The sequence below is a fragment of the Camelina sativa genome, chromosome 17, assembly GCF_000633955.1.
Source record: "Camelina sativa cultivar DH55 chromosome 17, Cs, whole genome shotgun sequence".
Classification (NCBI taxonomy): Eukaryota; Viridiplantae; Streptophyta; class Magnoliopsida; order Brassicales; family Brassicaceae; genus Camelina; species Camelina sativa.
Genome location: NC_025701.1, coordinates 13,882,258 through 13,899,682, shown reverse-complemented (window position 1 = coordinate 13,899,682; position 17,425 = coordinate 13,882,258). Strand labels below are relative to the sequence as shown.

Genomic DNA, 17,425 nt, shown 5'->3' with positions numbered 1-17,425 from the left:
GCCATTTGTGTGACAATCAATCTCGTACCATTGCATAAACCTCCCTTAGGATCAATATTCCTAAGTAACATGATAGGTGCTCCCTTTTTAGCGTCAGAACATGGTTAGGTAATCCAGAAACGTGAATACTGTTTAAGAATTCTTGAGTGTAGATCATATCGTCGTATGCACTTGTATCGGAAGTCTCGATGCTGTCTGAACTCAAATATGTCTTTCTTCCCCTGGATATAATAAAATTCAAATAAGAAACTGTTTATATTGAATTTTGTTTGAAAAAAAATTATTCTTTAAAAAGTTGCACTCTTAATTTACCTGGAAGTTGAGAGAGCATATATTGATTTATTTTATCGATGTCATCATTTCTTGGACTAAGAATAGCTCTTTCGCAAAAGAATTTTGCATCGGTCCTTGTTGCAAATGATGGACCGTATATCTGTTTAACAATCAGTACGGCGATTGAAATTGTCTTCTCCTTGATTTTCTCTTCCATATCATATCTCTAGGACACCAAACTAATGGTTTTGGAATTTCAGAATAAGTGATTCCTTTGGCTTGAGCAACTTGTGTATTGAATATAATCCAATCCGAGAATTTTGCTGTCATAGCCATCGAACGATTCATACCATTATCCTCAGGACCATCTTCATTGTAGCATTCCCTAGGTGAAACCTGTTCAATATTTTAGTTAAAAGTAAATCAAAATTACCAAATAAAACATGCTTATATAACATTTTTAAAATGAATAAAACATGGTAGTATTTAAGTTACACATAAAATTATATAACACGATTATAAAAAAACGAATTACCCGTAAATCGAGTCCATGGATATCTACGATCATAATAGTCCTGAAACATGGCAATCCAAGTTTAGACAAAACTATTATTTATTATAAACTATAAATAAATTAAAAAAGGAAAATATAATCGTGATAAGAAATATAATTATAAGAAATAATACCTGATATTATTTACTACCAAAGTCTCCTCCACAATACCTAAATCAAAAAATTATTATTATTATATTTTATATATGAAACAACCATAGAAACAGGTAAATACAATTAATCTGTAGATCTGTAGTGAATCTAATATATAGTAAAATATAGTAATATATAATCTCTGGCTCGCAACCAATATAATTTTGAGATCATGACAAAAGAAACTAATGTAAATCATCATTCAAAATAGTAAAATATCATACCCTTTTTTAAAGTTGAACCAACAATAACCGAAGCTTGGTGAGATTCGAATGTTGGTTCCCAAGAAAACACTACACGAACAGGAAAACACATTAAATTAGGTGAATAATACAAAACAGTAAGATTTGAAATTTTACTTTCCAAGTAACAGCTACACGAACATGAAAATAAAAGTGAATCATAAGAAACAGCAAAATCTGAATACAATTATTATATATGAAACAATCATAGAATTAGGTAAATACAATTAACCTGTAGATCTGTAGATTAGTCATAAACACATTATAGGAACACCAATATAAATTTGAGATCATGACAACAGAAACTAATGTAAATCATCATTCAAAATAGTAAAATATTATACCCTTTTTTAAAGGTGAACCAACAATAACCGAAGCTTGGTGAGATTCGAATGTTGGTTCCCAAGAAAACACTACACGAACAGGAAAACACATTAAATTAGGTGAATAATACAAAACAGTAAGATTTGAAATTTTGCTTTCCAAGAAACAGCTACACGAACAGGAAAATAAAAGTGAATCATAAGAAACAGCAAAATCAGAATACAAATTAGAAATTGAGAATATGAACAAATCTATAAAACTCAACAAAAAAAAGAACGATATTATACCTTGATTAGAAGATGAACCAACAACAACCAAAGCTTTATGATTTGTGGATCTTGCTTTCCAAGAAACCACTATAAGAACAGGAAAATAAAAGGGATCAGTCGATGTATCATTAAAAACAGCAAGATCGGAATACAAATAAAAATTTGAGAACATAATAAAAGAATTATTAAAATTCAAGAGAAGAATGCTTTTTTCGGGTTATGGTGAAAGCATACGAAATCATTGTATTTATAGTTGTAAAGCATCTATATTTTTAGGGTTTCTAGGTTTTAAGGGTTTACAGAAAGGATGTGTTTTCTCATCGGGCTTTTTTCATGCAGAAACCCATAATTTTTTATTTACGTGGATCTTTAAACAATCTAACCTAAGCCCATTAATTACCCAATTTATGCGTGTTATATTATGGTCATGTATCCTTTGATTAAGCGTGAAAGAGATCTTATTCTTAAAACTTAGGGATTAATTTAGCAAATTCTATTTGTGCAATTAACTTTTTATGCAATTAGATTATTTCTAATCCGATTTTTGATTTATTTTTAATGCGAAAAATAGGTAATTTTACGTCCAGGGGTAAAATATTTCAACGTGAAGGGCAATTTCATTAATGGTATAATGGTAAAATTTTGCTGAGATTGAATGTGGGACGTTTTCACTTCTCGTTTAATATAATTGATAATTAAGTTAGAAAGATAATATAAAAAAAATTAATTTTGGGTGTTAATTGTATTTTTGGAAAAATACAATGGTAAATAAATGTAAATATTTTTAAAAGCTGATGACAAATAAAAGAAATAATGTCCTGAGTTCTGTAATGCTGACACCTCAGTTTTTTTGCCAAAATCTTCCTCTATTAATATATAGGAGATTTAAAGCATTTAAAAACTTAAAACATAACTGAAAATAAAACATTTAAATGCATATTTCTCTATTTTTAAAAGCTTAAGATTTGTTTCTAGAAAACAAAATGAAGCTTCAGATTTTTTTTTTTTTTAAGTCCGATATTAATTGTAAAATTATAGCTTCACACGATTTTTTCTTGTTGTTATCTAATTTTTGTATTTTCTAATTTATATACACAAGAACTTGCTATACAAGCAAACTAGAAAGAAACAAATAATTTAATTTACTTAACCTCAGCGAAAAAGAAAGATCAGGGAGCTCAGAAACCCTAATTTCTAAATTATTACTCTGCCGCCTAAAGCATGAGGCCAATTCTTCAACCATGCGCAAGGGTCATTCCAGCTTTCAGGAGATATCTGTTTCGCTCTGCCGGAACCCTATCTTCGCCGGAGCTTAACGACAGCCTCCATCGTCATATCACCACGACCAAGGGCGATCGGAAGGCTTCATTCATCCCAGTGCTGGATCAATGGAAGCAACAGGGCAAGCATATAAATCCTTCGGATCTCAGAAGCATCATCGAAACCCTTAGCGAGTCTTATCGATTTCCCCAAGCTCTCAAGGTTCCTCTTTGGTTTTGATTCTCTCAATTACCGTATCCGAGTTTCGTCCCCAATATTTAATGTATCGTTCATGATATAATCTGTATACGTAGTTGTTTAATTTGCTATTGTTATTGGTGGTGTTTAGGTATCAGAGTGGATGAGTGACAAGAAAGTTTGCGATCTAGTTCCTGAAGATTTCGCAGCTCGGCTTCATCTGATCGACAACGTTCTAGGTTTCGAAGCAGCGGAGAAGTTCTTCCAAAGCATTCCCGAAGACAAAAGGGATCACTCTGTCTACAATACTATCTTAAGCTTGTATGCAAGATCTGATCAAACTCGGGATAAAGCTGAGTTCATCTTCTGGAAGATGGGAGAGCTAGGCTACCTCTCTAAGCCCTCTGCGTTTAACCACATGGTGTCTCTTTACATTGAGCTAGATAAGCAAGATATGGTCGAGAAGATTCTGAAACAAATGGAGGAGAACAATGTCAAGCCAAACAATCTTACGTTTAACCTTAAACTGCGGCGTTACGCAGCTGTTACAAACATCAAAACTATGGAGAGGCTATTAAAAGAGCACGATCCTACACCATTGGATTGGCGCACGAGCTGCGAAATTGCAAAAGCTTACCTGAAACATGGATTGGTTGTAAAGGCCGTGGGGATGCTGAGTAGAGCCGAACAATCAGTAGATCCCATGTCAAAGAAGTTAGCTTACGAGTCGTTAATGATGTTGTACGGTGATGCAGGAAAGGCTGACGAAGTTTACCGCATATGGGAACTTTACAAGGACGACGTTTGCCACAATGACCTTCGCCACATGAACAGCGAAGGATATCGATCAGTAATTAGTTCCTTATTGAAATTAAATGACATCAATGGGGCAGATAAGATTGTAAAAGAGTGGCATGAAGGAGACAACGAGTTTGATGTGCGAATTTTGTCTATGATGGCGTCTGCATATTGCAAGAGAGGCCAGCTAAGGGACGCCGAGAAACTAACACATAATGTTATGATGCGGAAGTACCATAAGGACAGGCCCATTCAAATGTCCGGCCTGTTGGTGCGCGTATTCTCTGGCATGGAAGACACGAATGGTTGGTATTGGAGGAGCACCTATTTTTTAGTTTTAGGGGCAATACTTTATTGGTTCTGAACTTTTAGGGACACAAATTTTTTCTTTTTAAAACCAAGCCCATGTTTTCGTTTAGAATATTGTTCTTTAAGTTAAAAAAAAAAACACCATGGTTCCTCTCATGTTATTATGGGATCTTAAAATATTGGGAAAAGGGAGTATGTGGCCAATTTTTTTAGACAAATATATACACACGTGATTTTAAGCTAATGTTATTTATCATTTATGTAATCATTTTCTATTCGAGCACCAATTATTTCCAACTTCTATTGGACCACCACCTGCTCGTATTTTTGAGTTCGTTTATACAATGTAGACATGTAGTCTTGAGAATTATGGTGGTGTTTATTTTAAAGCTGAATTTTGATGCGATAACAAAGTGATCAAGAAGAATTTTTGGTTTATACTTCAAAGTACTTACCGAACTGGTTTAAAATTTTAACCCAAAACAAAACCAAATCACCAATTTAAGTTTCATTCGGTTTTCCTATTATGGACTTATTAACTCTCTCTATACAATTAATTATAATTTAAAAAAAAAATCTTTAAAAATATTAGGGCATCTCCAATGGGGAGTGCTCATCAAAAACACTTGTTAATAAAAATTAATATAGTAATGAGAAAGAAGAAGACAAGAAGAGAATCGGTACTAAGAGCATGGGCATTGGTGTAGGACAATTTTTGGTCCCTCAAATTTAATAGTATTATTTTGAAAGGTTCTTATTTTTGGTAGGAGCATTGGTGTCTATTTGAAAGATACTTTACATGTCTTATGAAACTGAATATTTGAACATAAGCTCACAACAATGAAAGTATGAAACAGAAATGAAACTATTTCCTGGTTTTGCCCTTTTATTGCCACTGTCACATAACTCATGGTATAATGGGCAAGTATTGAACAAAAAGAGCAATGTAAATTATAAAGAGAGAAAGCTATACACTCACATGACTTGCAAGCATATATAAAAGCAGATAATAAGCAGCGCCAGCCCAAGCAGTTTCCGCAAAGACACCTGCAGTCCTTTTCAATTCTGATGTCAAAGGTAAGACGCGTAGGAATCGTGGTATATACTGAACCAAAACAATGAAAAGCAAGGCCTGCTTTGTAGCCAATACATCCGACCAATTTGAACTTTGCAAGAACCTCCAAACTACAATCTGCACATATACAAAAATGAATACTGTAAATCTAGAACTAGCAAGCTCTTAACAAAGATGTTTGATCCTAAGCTTATATTCACCAACCTGAGGGGCAGGAAGTACTGAGAGAAAGTCAATAATAAACCAACGTTGTAAATATCACTTTTCCTTCCAATGTAAGCCATGACAACCAATAAGCAGTGTCAAAAACACCCATCATCGTCATTGCCTGTTGACAAAACACAATCAGTCTACTATATAGACAGTGGGACTCAACAGCCTATTCAGAAACAAAGTTATACCTGGCGTTTAAGCTCTTTCTCGGTAATCAAAGAACTGATTTGAAGAACAAAACCAAACATGGAAACAACAAGGAAAAAAGTCGGTCCTATTGAGTCTAATGCAACGATAGCATCAATAGTTGGGTGAGGAAACTCGTTAAATCCAACAATCCAGTTAAATCTTGGATCTGCAAAAACAAACGTATAGCAAGTTCCCATCTCAGAAACTTGTTGCCAAAACTCATAAAAGATTCAGCAATATATAGAAAAAAAAAAATAAAAAAAAGTGGGATCTTCAAACCTTCCTCTATTCATTTCCGGAGTTGAATTAGTTTGAATACCGGTACACACAAATTCACAACACCACCATCTAAATTCACAATACCACCATCTAAATTCCAACCTATACACCATCTAAATTCCACTTAAATTACTCAAAATTGACAATATCAAAACGAATCGATGATATAATATAAATCCACCTTCTCAGTCGGAATCGGTCTTCCTGGATTGTTCTTCATCGCGTCGCCCTAGGACTGCGATTCCCACTCCAGACAAAGTCATAGCAAGGGAGATTCACGAAGAACTTATCCTCGCAAGGCGGAATCGGCGGGGAGATCAAAGCCGTCGGATCGGTCACAGTTTTGAGAGCGGTGGAGGAAGCGAAGCTCTTCTCCATAGCTTCTTGGATACAGAAGATGAGGAGGATGAAGAAGAAAGAAGCGAAGAGCTGAAGGGGAAGTGAACACTCTCCCTGAGACGGAGATGAGAGATGAAGAAGAAGAAGAGGAGGAGGCGAAGAAGAAAGAAGCATTAGGTTTCTTCCAATCACAAACAACCACGTGGCCAAGTCGACAGACGGAAAAACGTCCCCTTTGAAGATACGTTTCTTCGTTAATGAGCCATTTTTCATTTATTTTTAAAACAAAAAATAGGGGGGACGGCTCAAAAAGACGCCAATGCACATGGTCTAAGATTGCTTCAACAAAAAACGGTTCTCAATAAAAACTTACAGCTGTCACTTTGTTATTGGCTACTATTAATAAAAAATAAAAAATATATAACTATAATTAAAATAATATATATATTTTTAAGCAACCTTAGAAGGTTGTTGTAGCGGATTTGGTCTTAGTACTTTTTTTTATCATCTAATTTATTATTTAATGCAAATTATGAAAACTATTACACTTCTTTCCTACAACAAACAACTTTAATTGTATATGGCATCTATTGTAAACTTGTCAACTTTTAATTTGTAAATTAATTAATAAATTGTATTATCTGGATATCGAATCTCAGACTTTTTGGTGTAGAAGCATTAATCAACTCTTAATCAACCATTTGACTAAAGAAGCTTCCACAAAAATACTAGTACTAGTTTTTAGTTTTCTAAAAACTATCAAAATCCTAAACATTAAACCATACTTCCTAAAATTTATACACTAAATTCAAGATAGTTTACTAAAATCTATATATATAAAAAAAGAAAAGAAACAAAACCCTTGAAAATTAATTTTTTTTTTGTGTTTGTGGGTTTTTTGTAAAACCAAAATTCTTGATGGCATTTTTAGAATATTAAATTAATAATGATATTTTGACAACAAACTAAAGAAATAAAATTGTAGTATTTTGAGTAATTATTATTTAGTTTATGAATATTGGTTTAATATTTTAATAGAGTTTTAAAGATTTTAAATGTTATGTAGAATCTATTGTTATTAGATCAAGATTTTGTTAAACTCTGTTAAAGTTTAGTGTTATTAGTTTGTGATTTATAAAAAGTCACTTAAAATCTTAACAAATCTGAGTTATTAGATTCAGACTTTTATAAAGTCATTAAAAGTTTTATGTTATTCAATTAAAACAAAAGAANTCTAGGATTGTTAATGAGTTCAATTATTATGTTATTGGTTCATGATTTTAGACACTTTCTTCACAAAATAAAGTCATGGAAAGTATCATAAAAATACAGGGATTGTTTGGAGGACTTTACAAGATTTTAGAAAACTAATCAACAAAACTCTCTAGCAATCTTTAACAATCTTTCACTTATTCATTTTTTATGATTTTGTTAAACTCTCAAACCAATACCACCCCCTAATAAGAAATAAAATTACTTGAGCGAGACGTCGACCACAAAGACCCGAAAAATAAAAATAAAAAGGAGAGACAGAGCTCAGAGAAGCCCTAATTTATTCTGTCGCCTAAATCATGAGGCTAATTTTTCAACCATGCGCAAGGGCCGTTCCAGCTTTCAGGAAGTATCTGTTGCGCTCTGTCGGAACCCTATCATCGCCGGAGCTTAACGACAGACTCCGTCGTCATATCGACAAGGCCGGTGAAGATCCAAAGGCTTCATTCGTCCCAGTGCTGGAGCAATGGAAGCAACAGGGAAATCAATTGAATCCTTCGGATGTTAGACTCATCGTTGAAAACCTCCGCGATTCAAAACGATTTCCCCAAGCTCTCAAGGTTCCTCTTCTTATTCCAAACCTTTTTGTAATTTTCGATTCTCTCACAAATCAGTAGTTGATTGATTAGTTGTGTTATTTTGGTGGTGCATGTTTAGGTATCAGAGTGGATGAGTGACCAGAAAGTTTGCGATCTTGTTCCTGAAGATTTCGCAGCTCGGCTTCATCTGATCGACAAGATTCTAGGTTTAAACGCAGCAGAGAAGTTCTTCAAAAGCATTCCCGAGAACAAGAGAGATGACTTTGTTTACACCACTATGTTAAGCTTCTACGCAAGATTGGACGAAACTGAGTCAACCCTCTGGAAGATGAAGGAGATAGGGTACCGCTCGAAACCGCATATTTTTAAGCACATGATGTCTTCGAAAACATTGGCTAAAGCTGAGTCAATCTTTGGGAAGATGACAGAGCTCCGCTACCTCTCGAAACCCTCTCCTTTTAACCACATGATGTCTCTCTACATTAGTCTAGGTAAACTAGATATGGTACACGAGATTCTCAGCCAGATGAAAGAGAACAATGTTGAGCCGGATAAAATCACGCTAAACAATAAACTGCGGCTTTACGCAGCCGAATCCAAGATCAAAGAAATGTTGAAGCTTTTAGCAAAGTGCGATACAAATACATTTGATTGGCGAACGTGCAGCGACATTGCAAAAGCTTACCTGAGACAAGGGTCAGTGGTTGAGGCGGTAAATATGCTGAGAAGAGCCGAGGAATCACTAGTTGATCCCGAGTCAAAGAAGTTAGCTTACAAGTCCTTGATGCGGTTGTATGGGGAAGCAGGGAAGGCTGAAGACGTTTCCCGTATATGGGAGTCGGACTATTTCGAGAAGTGGGAAGAAGATTATCGATTAGTACTTTATATCTTACTCAAATTAAACCATAACAATGAGGCAGGAAAGATTTATAATAGTTGGATCCCCCCCATCAAGCATGATGTCAGAATCGTGGCTATGATGGCATCTGCTTATTGCGAGAGAGGCCAGCTCAAGGACGCCGAGGATGCTATGTTTACGGGTGTGGTACGCCCAGCCTTAGATAACGTGTTGCAGTTAGCGCTCCTGGCTTTGGTTGTCGTTTTATGTAAGCTTGTGGTTCTGGTGAAGTTCATTTTAAAGATGGCTTTCGATGCAATAACAACGTCGATCTAAGGATAAGAAGGCCATGGAGAAATAGAACAATAGATTTAGATTAGCTTTCCTATTGTTATAATCGGAGAACGTAATTAGGAACATTGCATCATCTTTTATGCTTTGTTTTTTCACTTGCACAAAGTTGGAAACCTACTTCCAACCCTGTTTTCAAATTGTTGAACTTGGGTTCTTTTTTAACCATTTTTGTCTTAAAACATGTTTTAATAATAATTAAACATTGCAACATATGCCAATGACATGACACGTTGAATGGCAGGCAATGAACACTCACGTCTTCACTTTGACACGTGTATATCACCCAAGTTTTCACGTGGAACTACGTCAACAAGAGATCCCCCCTCTTCATAAATTGCACTATCAACTTCATTCTTTCTTTATCCACTGTTTGAATCATCCATCATCAGATCACAAAGTAAACAAGAGACTTTTTTAATAAAAGAATCGAATCATGTCAGGCGTAACACTAGCGGTGGGTCCAAGACCTGACGAGGGTAAAACGTCATCATCTTCCGGTGAGAAGGGACTGTGGTCGGGGATGACAGCAGCTGGAGGTGGCGGCTTGATGGGGTCACTGAGGGTAATAGAACTACAGCTAGTTGCCTTCATACTAGTCTTCTCAGCGAGTGGTCTCGTACCGATACTTGACATGCTTTTTCCAGCGTTTGCGTCTATCTATATAGTCGCCCTCTCGCGTTTAGCTTTCCCATCCCATGGCCATGGTGTTTCAACCACTTCCCGTGAAGTCTTCCACGGCAGCAAACTCTTCAGGTTCCAAATCCATCACAAGAAAAAAAGAAAAAAAAAAACAAAATCTCTTCTTTTTTTGCTTTCTTGATCAAGATTATACGACCTTTTTAAAAAAATTTGTTGGTCTGTTTTGTATTTTTGAGATCATTTTGTAACATTATAGATTCTGACTTCATTTTTTTTCTGTTGTAATTTTGGGATAATGAAAAGGATGTACGTGGTTTCGGGGACAACGATTGGTCTGTTCTTGCCTTTAGCTTACGTATTAGGTGGTTTTGCAAGAGGAGATGATCATGCGGTGAGATCAGCGACACCGCACTTGTTTCTACTGTCGTGTCAGATTCTGACAGAGAATGTAATAAGTGGCCTTTCTCTGTTTTCGCCACCGGTAAGAGCTCTCGTCCCACTGCTCTACACAGTCTGGAGAATCTTTGTCATCATTGGTTGGTCTAAAGATGTCTGGCTCAACAAGTCGTTACCAATGAATGCTACACCCAATGTACTATCTAATACCTGTCTTTACTCAATTGCAAGTCTTTTTAGAGTCAGTTGGCCCTACTAAATCATCTGAAATCGTTTCAGGTTGTTGCATGGTTCTGGTTTGGACGGTATTTAGCAATAGCGAACTTGGGCTACTTCGGAGTGAATCTACTCTGTTTCTTGATCCCTAGGTTCCTGCCTCGTGCCTTCGACCATTACTTCAGAGAAAGAGATGAGATGTTGGCGAAAAGCCAAGAAGACAAGCCGGTTCAAGTTCCTAGATCAAAATCTTCTGACCACAAATCTGATTGATCATCTATGTTTTCTTCGAGTGTGTAACGTAACACGCACTTTTAGTTACTTAATATCGAGATTGTGATGAATTTTATTAGTAGGGCGAAAATGAAACAATGTGGTTGTGAATGTACAATGTTTTGCTCTTGCAACTGAAATGTGAAATCAGTTTATCCACTTGATGATTCTTTGATCTTTTAAAAAAGAAGCTTTAGTATTGACTGTCCATGAAACTAACCAGAAGCTCATTCACCATTCCTCGATCTGGCATCTTCCCTGCAGCTCCATATATTGGAGCCAAGCCTCCAGTGATCGGTCCTGGGTTTGCTTTCACCTAAAAAAAGAAAAGGTAATAACAACGAGAGATCAATTGAGGAAAAAAGAAAGAGGCAATCAAAAGAATCTTCATCAATGGACTTACAGTTTCTACAGCTTCACGCAGATCCTGGAGGAAGTCATCGACTACAGGGACGTGTTGAAGAGTTATACATATATGAATGCTGATCCAAAAGACAGACATGGACAGAAAGTTTCAGAACAGTGAAGAGAGGAATGTGGTCTTATAATAGCAGAAACACCAATGTTTTGGTCTTTAAAATTTTACCTGTTGGGTCTCTGTAGTGCATTCAAATGCCAACCTTTTGAAGACATGATGTCATTAACTTCAAAGATATCTAATGCTTTAGAACCAAACGCCACAATTGTCATATCTGGCTTTCCAATGACGAACAGTTCATGGATTTCTCTTACGCTGCAAATAACGATAGTTAGTCAAAGCTACAAAATAATCAAAACGATTGAAGAACTGAGGAAAAGTCAAAAAGTAATGCAAACCCTTTTTCTAGTCTCTTTGATGCCTCCATTATATTGCTTGTGTTTTGTAGGTAGCCTGTTGAACAACAGAAGCATACAGAATCAACCATTTAATCTTTGACAAACTTTAATGACCAGAAGCTTGAGAGAGTAAGATATGTATTGTGAAACCTTCCTCGCCCAGAGACATCATTGCAGCCCAAGCACCAGCAACCAAAGAACCAGGCCTACTCCCAGCTATAGTTGGGGACACGTATAGACCTCCTGACCATTCAGTTACTGCATAAAATACAGTTTCAGATTTGCATGAATTCAAGTCTTCTTGTTTTTTATTTCCCTGTTTTCTTAAAGATGAAAGTAGCAAATAGACTTACCAGCAACAAATTGGTGCTATTTTGTAGGTGGAGGGGTAGATATTTTTGCAGGCAAAAAATTCACATGTCAGGTAAAGATAATACACAAAACCATACTTTGCACAGCACTGAATAGAATATGAAAAAGTTCATAAGAGGAATGTGACAGTGTCAATGTATAGTGGGTATGTTTGTGTAGATGTATAGTGACACAATAAGCATGCCAGAATCAGAACTTAGGAACTGAATATAAACCAATTCGTATGTGCTTGGTACTGAGCCTGGAGAAATTGATAAGAGTGGAAAAATAACAAATACTTACCTTTCTGATCTCATGATTTCTGTAGAGAACTGTACTAGTTCCTTTAGGAGCCAAACCATATTTATGCACGTCCACCGAAATTGAAGTAACTCCTTCTACAGTAAAATCAAAAGCTGGGATCTGGTACCTGGAAAAAAGTGAGAAATCAATCTCTATGATCTAATTAACCTAAATAGTACCAAGAAATTAATGTAAACCTGAGATCCAATGCTCTGGGGGAAACTACGAGAAGTGGCAGAAGAACAGACAGACACATACCATACATTAACTATCAATTATCATTTCTCTAAGTTACGAACTTAGCTTCTTAAGTCCTAAACTTATAAAGTAGATACGATTTGCATCTTTTTTTGTAAAATAAAGGCAGGCCTTTGATAAGCCGCTAGAAAAAAAGACAATTACACATACCCAAGTTTGCGAGCGAAAGGTAACACAAAACCACCAAGGCAAAGGTCAACATGAAAGCATATTCCATATCTAAGAGCCAGTTGACCAAGCTCCTGTAATGAAAGAAAAAAAAAGGAATGGTCCAACACATTCATTCCATATAGAAGAACATAAATAAATGTCTTTAAAATTACATCAGAAGGGAAAACTAGTTTACCTCAATAGGATCGATGATGCCATGAGGGAATCCTGGTGCTGATCCAACAATCTGAAAAAAAATATGATTTAAAGATGATGATAAAAACAAAGCACACGGCTTAACTTTAAAGCTGTATTACAATAACAAACATAAAAGGTATGCTTCTGAAGTTTAATCTTTCAACCATGGAAATACAAAAGGCAAAGACTGGATATGTACATCAAACCATGGAACATGTACAGGTAAAATTTATTAAATATAGTACAACTGGCAACTCAAAACATTACCATGATGGTGTTTCTGTTAATATGCCGCCTTATTGCCTTCACATCAGCTCGGAATTCTTTGTCTACCGGAACTCGCCACAACTTGATGTTGAAGTACTGAGCCGCCTTATCATAAGCCGAATGACCCGATTCAGGTATAATCCTACACTTACATATGAAATATTGTTCCATCAATTCAGTTTAGAGTACATATTTGATCAAATGTAAAGCGAAGGATGAAATGAAACATACATTTCTGGCCGTGTGATACCCTTCTTGTACTTCATATAGTCACGAGATGACTTCACAGCCAACACTATACTTTCTGTTCCTCCAGACGTCATGTTTCCACATATTTGTTCTCCTGAAACCGTTTCTTTACTCCCGAGTAACGCAGCAGTCATTGCGACTACTTCTGACTCAAACCGCACCACACTCTGGAATACGTCTATATGCAATGGATTGGTATGCGCAAACCTGGAAAAGCATCATCCATAAATACCATACACAAAGTTAACTTGAATGATATATTATACACAACAAAAGCAGAAATTATATTACATAAAGATAGGAGCTAAAATTTTGCAACAACTTACATTGAACATGCTTGATTTATCAATGCAAAATGTCCTTCAGACTCGCCTCCACCAATGTATCTGTTACAAAAGGTGGCAGAAGTTTAATTAATCTCCACCGAATCCACAAAGAAAATTTGTGAGAACTACTTATAAAAAAAGGCATCAACTACCACAGACATACACAGTGCCAGAGCATTTTCCTTGCCAAATAGCGTCATTCCTTTTTTCAATCTCCATTTTGTCAAGAACTTCAACTCCTAGACCTTTTACTGGCAATGTTTCAGCCCAATTCTTTTTCTTAGAGCTACTACCAGATTGTAATTGATCAACAACCTATGAATGAGAAAAAAAACAAACATCAACTAGTTATACAGATAAATAAAAAAGACACGGTGGGATGTAACAAACATTGAAAGTCTCTCTAACCAAGAAACAAACATATGCTCTTAAAAAAAGAAGCTGGTATGGTTCTGGTCTCAAATCCCAAGTAATCTTATATATTAGTGAAAACTTAAAATCATAATGGGAGTCTCATAACTCTCTATACTATTCAATGACCATCAAAATCATGTTTGAAATAGCCATGGGACCATGATATTTTCATGCCAGATAAAATCTAAATCCTTAACTAGTGATGCAGCCATCCATCTAGAACATTAAAAAAAGACAAATGGAAAAGAAGAGCATGAAATAGGCTTGTCAAGCATTTCTATTTTTTGAAATGTTTCCACTTAAATACCCACAAGAAGAAGATGCAACAAAAAGACCATTACAGGAGGAACAATCTGAAGATTCAAACACAAACACCCACCTTTTGTTTCTCAGCATCTATGTAATTCTGAACTCCAGGGATCATTCTGTTTCATTATTCCACAAAAACCATTAGTCTCTCTCACCCATCAAAAAAAAAAAGATTGGAACCGAAGAAAATAAGATATGGGATTAAAAAAGATTCTCACTTGAGGAATCCCATGATAAACCCGACAAGACACGCTTTTAACCCTTTGTCGTTCACAACGCCCAAGACAGATCCGATGATCTGGGCGAGGAAAAGAGTGAGAAGGGGAGCCAAAAGCAGAAACAGAGGCTCAAAGTCAGACAAACGCGAGTTTAACGAGCCTCGAGCTTGAATCACCATTGATTTCATCGAAGAATATGAAAAGGAATCCATTTTACTTTCCTTCTATGAGATTTGAGATGGTGAGAAGAAAAGTGAATCGTTTGGGACGTAGAATAAGGAATATAGAAAGGGATAGATAGGATGATGATCATAAAACGAGGTCATCTCGTGAATAGTATGAGATTGCGACAAAAAAGTCTCTTTCCTTAATTTTTTTGGCGCTTTCTGTTTTGTTGCGTGTGAAGTCAATTTTTTAAAGCGAGTTACTTTCTTTCAGAGACTCTTCTGATCTGATGGGTGGGTGAAAGCTACACGGCATCTAATTGGAACCAAAACTCAAAAACTTTTTATGTTTATATATAACTAGATTGGTTTATCATTTTATAATTAGAAAAAAAAAAAAAAGAACAAAAACAAAACTAAAATCAGAGCAGTCTCAATATGAACGGGAAAAAGGACAGCCTTGTTCACTTCCAAGATTACCTACTAGAAGCTTATAAGATTGTTTGTATTAACGTTCTGAACATTGTGGGCTGCCAGAGGTCAAATCAGTGAAGCTGAGACTTTTCTTATGAAAAATAAAGCATATTCTATATCAAAAATTTTGATCTTCCGTATTGGGTTTGTGAAGCTGCTGGATTTTGTGGCTTAATTAAACTTGTCTGACTCGGAGTTGGCAAAGCTTATCATGTAAACGTATTGTGGAAACTTGAAGCAATCTCCAACTGCAACCCCACACACAACTCCGACAATACTCAAATATAACCAACCCCACACTTAATCAAATTTGATGGAACTTGTGGAATTCTTTACACAGAGAGGGTTCATTGAACCTCCTAGCAAGTCTTGTTGCGATGAATAGAGTTAACTTTTAGACACATTAAAGAAGACAAATCTCTTTCAAAAGTCAAGCTTGGACGAAATATATTCGGATTAAAAGCTTATTCCCACAAAGAAAAAAGAGCCAAAATGACATTGGAAACCATTCGAATTGAGTCTTAATCAAAGTCATTAGATTGTAATGACACAAGTGAACAAACCATCCAAACCAAATACAAGAGAGAGACAGTTTTTTTTTCTCTTCTCAAGCGTAAATCATCTAGGAATAAAAAGAAAAAGGACAAGACAGGAAATGATAGAAGGATTGCTCATATAGTATTATAGGAATTGCAACAAACAATCATGTATGCTAAAAAACAATCTGACTTGATGGTTCAGGCGTAGTTCAACCTGAATATATCGTTGAACACGTAAAAGCTTCCTTGTGGCGTCGGCATCAAATGAAACATCTGAAAGCACACACAATGAAAAAACAGTTCATACATGTCACATGTGTTGGATCAAAATCAAGAATACCAAACAAATAAAGCAAAGATCAACGATACCAAACAATACATAACACTGAAACAGCTTGCTACCTAAAGAAAACTCTAGAAGCGTTCAAGAAACGTAACAATGACTGAAACAAGAACTAAGCTTCATATACTCTCACCACACGAACACAAACCAGGAAACACACAAGATTGGCAAAACAATGTTACAGGGAGCAATCTCCCTCTTCAATCTAATCTACAAAATTCAGAGCTAAGCTAAATATGCACAAGATCATAGGAGCTCAAACGAATCACATGACAAGGAGCAAAACATCATTGGAAGGATCTATCTAGTCACAGGAAAAATTCAAACTTGGGAATAGCCAGATTTACAGATCTATCAGCCAATTTCTAAACCCTAACGATCTAATCAGATATAGATCAATCGGGAGAGAGAGAAAGAGAGACGAACCTGGCTGAACTTGAGGGTGTGTTCCTCGCCGGCGAGCTGGAGGTTACCGGAGACGAAAACGAGCATACCGGAAGCGGGACCAGAAGGCTGGCAATCAACGGTGGAGATGTGGTGCTTGCATTGGTTGAAAGGGAGAGAGGTGAGCTTAGCGACGATGCTCTGAACTCCTTGGATCTTTTGACCTTCGAAGGTGAGCATAGAAGCTTCCTGGTAAAGACCAGCGAGACCGACGCGGTTAGTATCGAAGGTGGAGTAGTAATGCTCGACGAAGGCCTTGGACACTGCATCGGGATCCATCTGAGACATTTTTGTTAGATTTGGAGAGAGCTAATTGATTTGGGAGTCGCAATAAGGGTTTTTGGTTTTTCTATCTTTGATTTATTCTCTCTTTCTCATGTGAAAAATCTTTGCGTCGCTACGACGCTGCTTTTATTTTTTCCTTTTTTTTTTTTTTGTTTCTTTTTTCCTTGTCATTTTATTATTTTTTTACTCTTATTTTATAATCACTAAGAATCAAACCCCCGCGATGTCACGAGAAGTATTTAAAAAAAACAAATAATTTAATATTTAAAATTATACATTATAAAATTATTTAAATATAATATAATAGTTTGAATAC

The 17,425-nt window shown here is 35.9% G+C and overlaps 5 protein-coding genes and 1 long non-coding RNA gene across 8 annotated transcripts; 3 read left to right on the top strand and 3 right to left on the bottom strand.

Annotated features, from left to right (window-relative positions):
* LOC104759462 (putative pentatricopeptide repeat-containing protein At1g28020) lies at nucleotides 2,966-4,513 on the top strand. Its single transcript, XM_019239348.1, has one exon. The coding sequence runs from the start codon at nucleotides 3,436-3,438 to the stop codon at nucleotides 4,432-4,434; it is 999 nt and encodes a 332-aa protein (XP_019094893.1). The 5' UTR covers nucleotides 2,966-3,435; the 3' UTR covers nucleotides 4,435-4,513.
* On the bottom strand, nucleotides 5,160-6,749 carry LOC104757136. Of its 3 annotated transcripts, none has more exons than XR_002036205.1 (5): nucleotides 6,317-6,749; nucleotides 6,136-6,248; nucleotides 5,856-6,022; nucleotides 5,659-5,782; nucleotides 5,160-5,571 (listed from the first exon to the last, which is right to left on the bottom strand). It is a non-coding gene; the product is annotated as an uncharacterized LOC104757136 (long non-coding RNA). The 3 variants fall into 3 exon arrangements; XR_002036206.1 differs by having other exon boundaries at nucleotides 6,136-6,237; XR_002036204.1 differs by having other exon boundaries at nucleotides 6,136-6,743.
* LOC104757135 (putative pentatricopeptide repeat-containing protein At1g28020) lies at nucleotides 7,937-9,616 on the top strand. Its single transcript, XM_010479850.2, has 2 exons — nucleotides 7,937-8,306; nucleotides 8,404-9,616. Exons 1-2 carry the CDS (start codon nucleotides 8,046-8,048, stop codon nucleotides 9,457-9,459), a joined length of 1,317 nt encoding a protein of 438 aa, XP_010478152.1. The 5' UTR covers nucleotides 7,937-8,045; the 3' UTR covers nucleotides 9,460-9,616.
* LOC104757132 lies at nucleotides 9,820-11,160 on the top strand. The gene is made up of 3 exons (XM_010479848.2): nucleotides 9,820-10,230; nucleotides 10,420-10,708; nucleotides 10,792-11,160. The coding sequence occupies exons 1-3, from the start codon at nucleotides 9,911-9,913 to the stop codon at nucleotides 10,999-11,001; spliced, it is 819 nt and encodes a 272-aa protein (XP_010478150.1). The 5' UTR covers nucleotides 9,820-9,910; the 3' UTR covers nucleotides 11,002-11,160.
* Nucleotides 11,051-15,177, bottom strand: LOC104757133 (sphingosine-1-phosphate lyase). The gene is made up of 15 exons (XM_010479849.2): nucleotides 14,861-15,177; nucleotides 14,713-14,758; nucleotides 14,083-14,234; nucleotides 13,920-13,979; nucleotides 13,576-13,800; nucleotides 13,345-13,486; nucleotides 13,076-13,126; nucleotides 12,880-12,971; nucleotides 12,472-12,598; nucleotides 12,171-12,186; nucleotides 11,968-12,075; nucleotides 11,818-11,872; nucleotides 11,588-11,734; nucleotides 11,405-11,483; nucleotides 11,051-11,317 (listed from the first exon to the last, which is right to left on the bottom strand). Exons 1-15 carry the CDS (start codon nucleotides 15,070-15,072, stop codon nucleotides 11,195-11,197), a joined length of 1,635 nt encoding a protein of 544 aa, XP_010478151.1. The 5' UTR covers nucleotides 15,073-15,177; the 3' UTR covers nucleotides 11,051-11,194.
* On the bottom strand, nucleotides 15,974-17,223 carry LOC104757131 (nuclear transport factor 2). The gene is made up of 2 exons (XM_010479847.1): nucleotides 16,807-17,223; nucleotides 15,974-16,310 (listed from the first exon to the last, which is right to left on the bottom strand). The coding sequence occupies exons 1-2, from the start codon at nucleotides 17,110-17,112 to the stop codon at nucleotides 16,236-16,238; spliced, it is 381 nt and encodes a 126-aa protein (XP_010478149.1). The 5' UTR covers nucleotides 17,113-17,223; the 3' UTR covers nucleotides 15,974-16,235.

Excerpts from the sequence above, each read along its gene's own strand:
- LOC104759462 (XM_019239348.1), top strand. The coding sequence starts at position 3,436 with ATGAGTGACAAGAAAGTTTGCGATCTAGTTCCTGAAGATTTCGCAGCT.
- LOC104757135 (XM_010479850.2), top strand. The coding sequence starts at position 8,046 with ATGAGGCTAATTTTTCAACCATGCGCAAGGGCCGTTCCAGCTTTCAGG. Across the intron at positions 8,307-8,403 it reads GATTTCCCCAAGCTCTCAAG|GTATCAGAGTGGATGAGTGA; the intron begins GTTCCTCTTCTT and ends GTGCATGTTTAG.
- LOC104757132 (XM_010479848.2), top strand. The coding sequence starts at position 9,911 with ATGTCAGGCGTAACACTAGCGGTGGGTCCAAGACCTGACGAGGGTAAA. Across the intron at positions 10,231-10,419 it reads CACGGCAGCAAACTCTTCAG|GATGTACGTGGTTTCGGGGA; the intron begins GTTCCAAATCCA and ends GATAATGAAAAG. Across the intron at positions 10,709-10,791 it reads CAATGAATGCTACACCCAAT|GTTGTTGCATGGTTCTGGTT; the intron begins GTACTATCTAAT and ends AAATCGTTTCAG.
- LOC104757133 (XM_010479849.2), bottom strand. The coding sequence starts at position 15,072 with ATGGATTCCTTTTCATATTCTTCGATGAAATCAATGGTGATTCAAGCT. Across the intron at positions 11,735-11,817 it reads TCAAAGAGACTAGAAAAAGG|CGTAAGAGAAATCCATGAAC; the intron begins GTTTGCATTACT and ends CGTTATTTGCAG. Across the intron at positions 11,318-11,404 it reads TGCGTGAAGCTGTAGAAACT|GTGAAAGCAAACCCAGGACC; the intron begins GTAAGTCCATTG and ends TTCTTTTTTTAG.
- LOC104757131 (XM_010479847.1), bottom strand. The coding sequence starts at position 17,112 with ATGTCTCAGATGGATCCCGATGCAGTGTCCAAGGCCTTCGTCGAGCAT. Across the intron at positions 16,311-16,806 it reads ACACCCTCAAGTTCAGCCAG|ATGTTTCATTTGATGCCGAC; the intron begins GTTCGTCTCTCT and ends GTGTGCTTTCAG.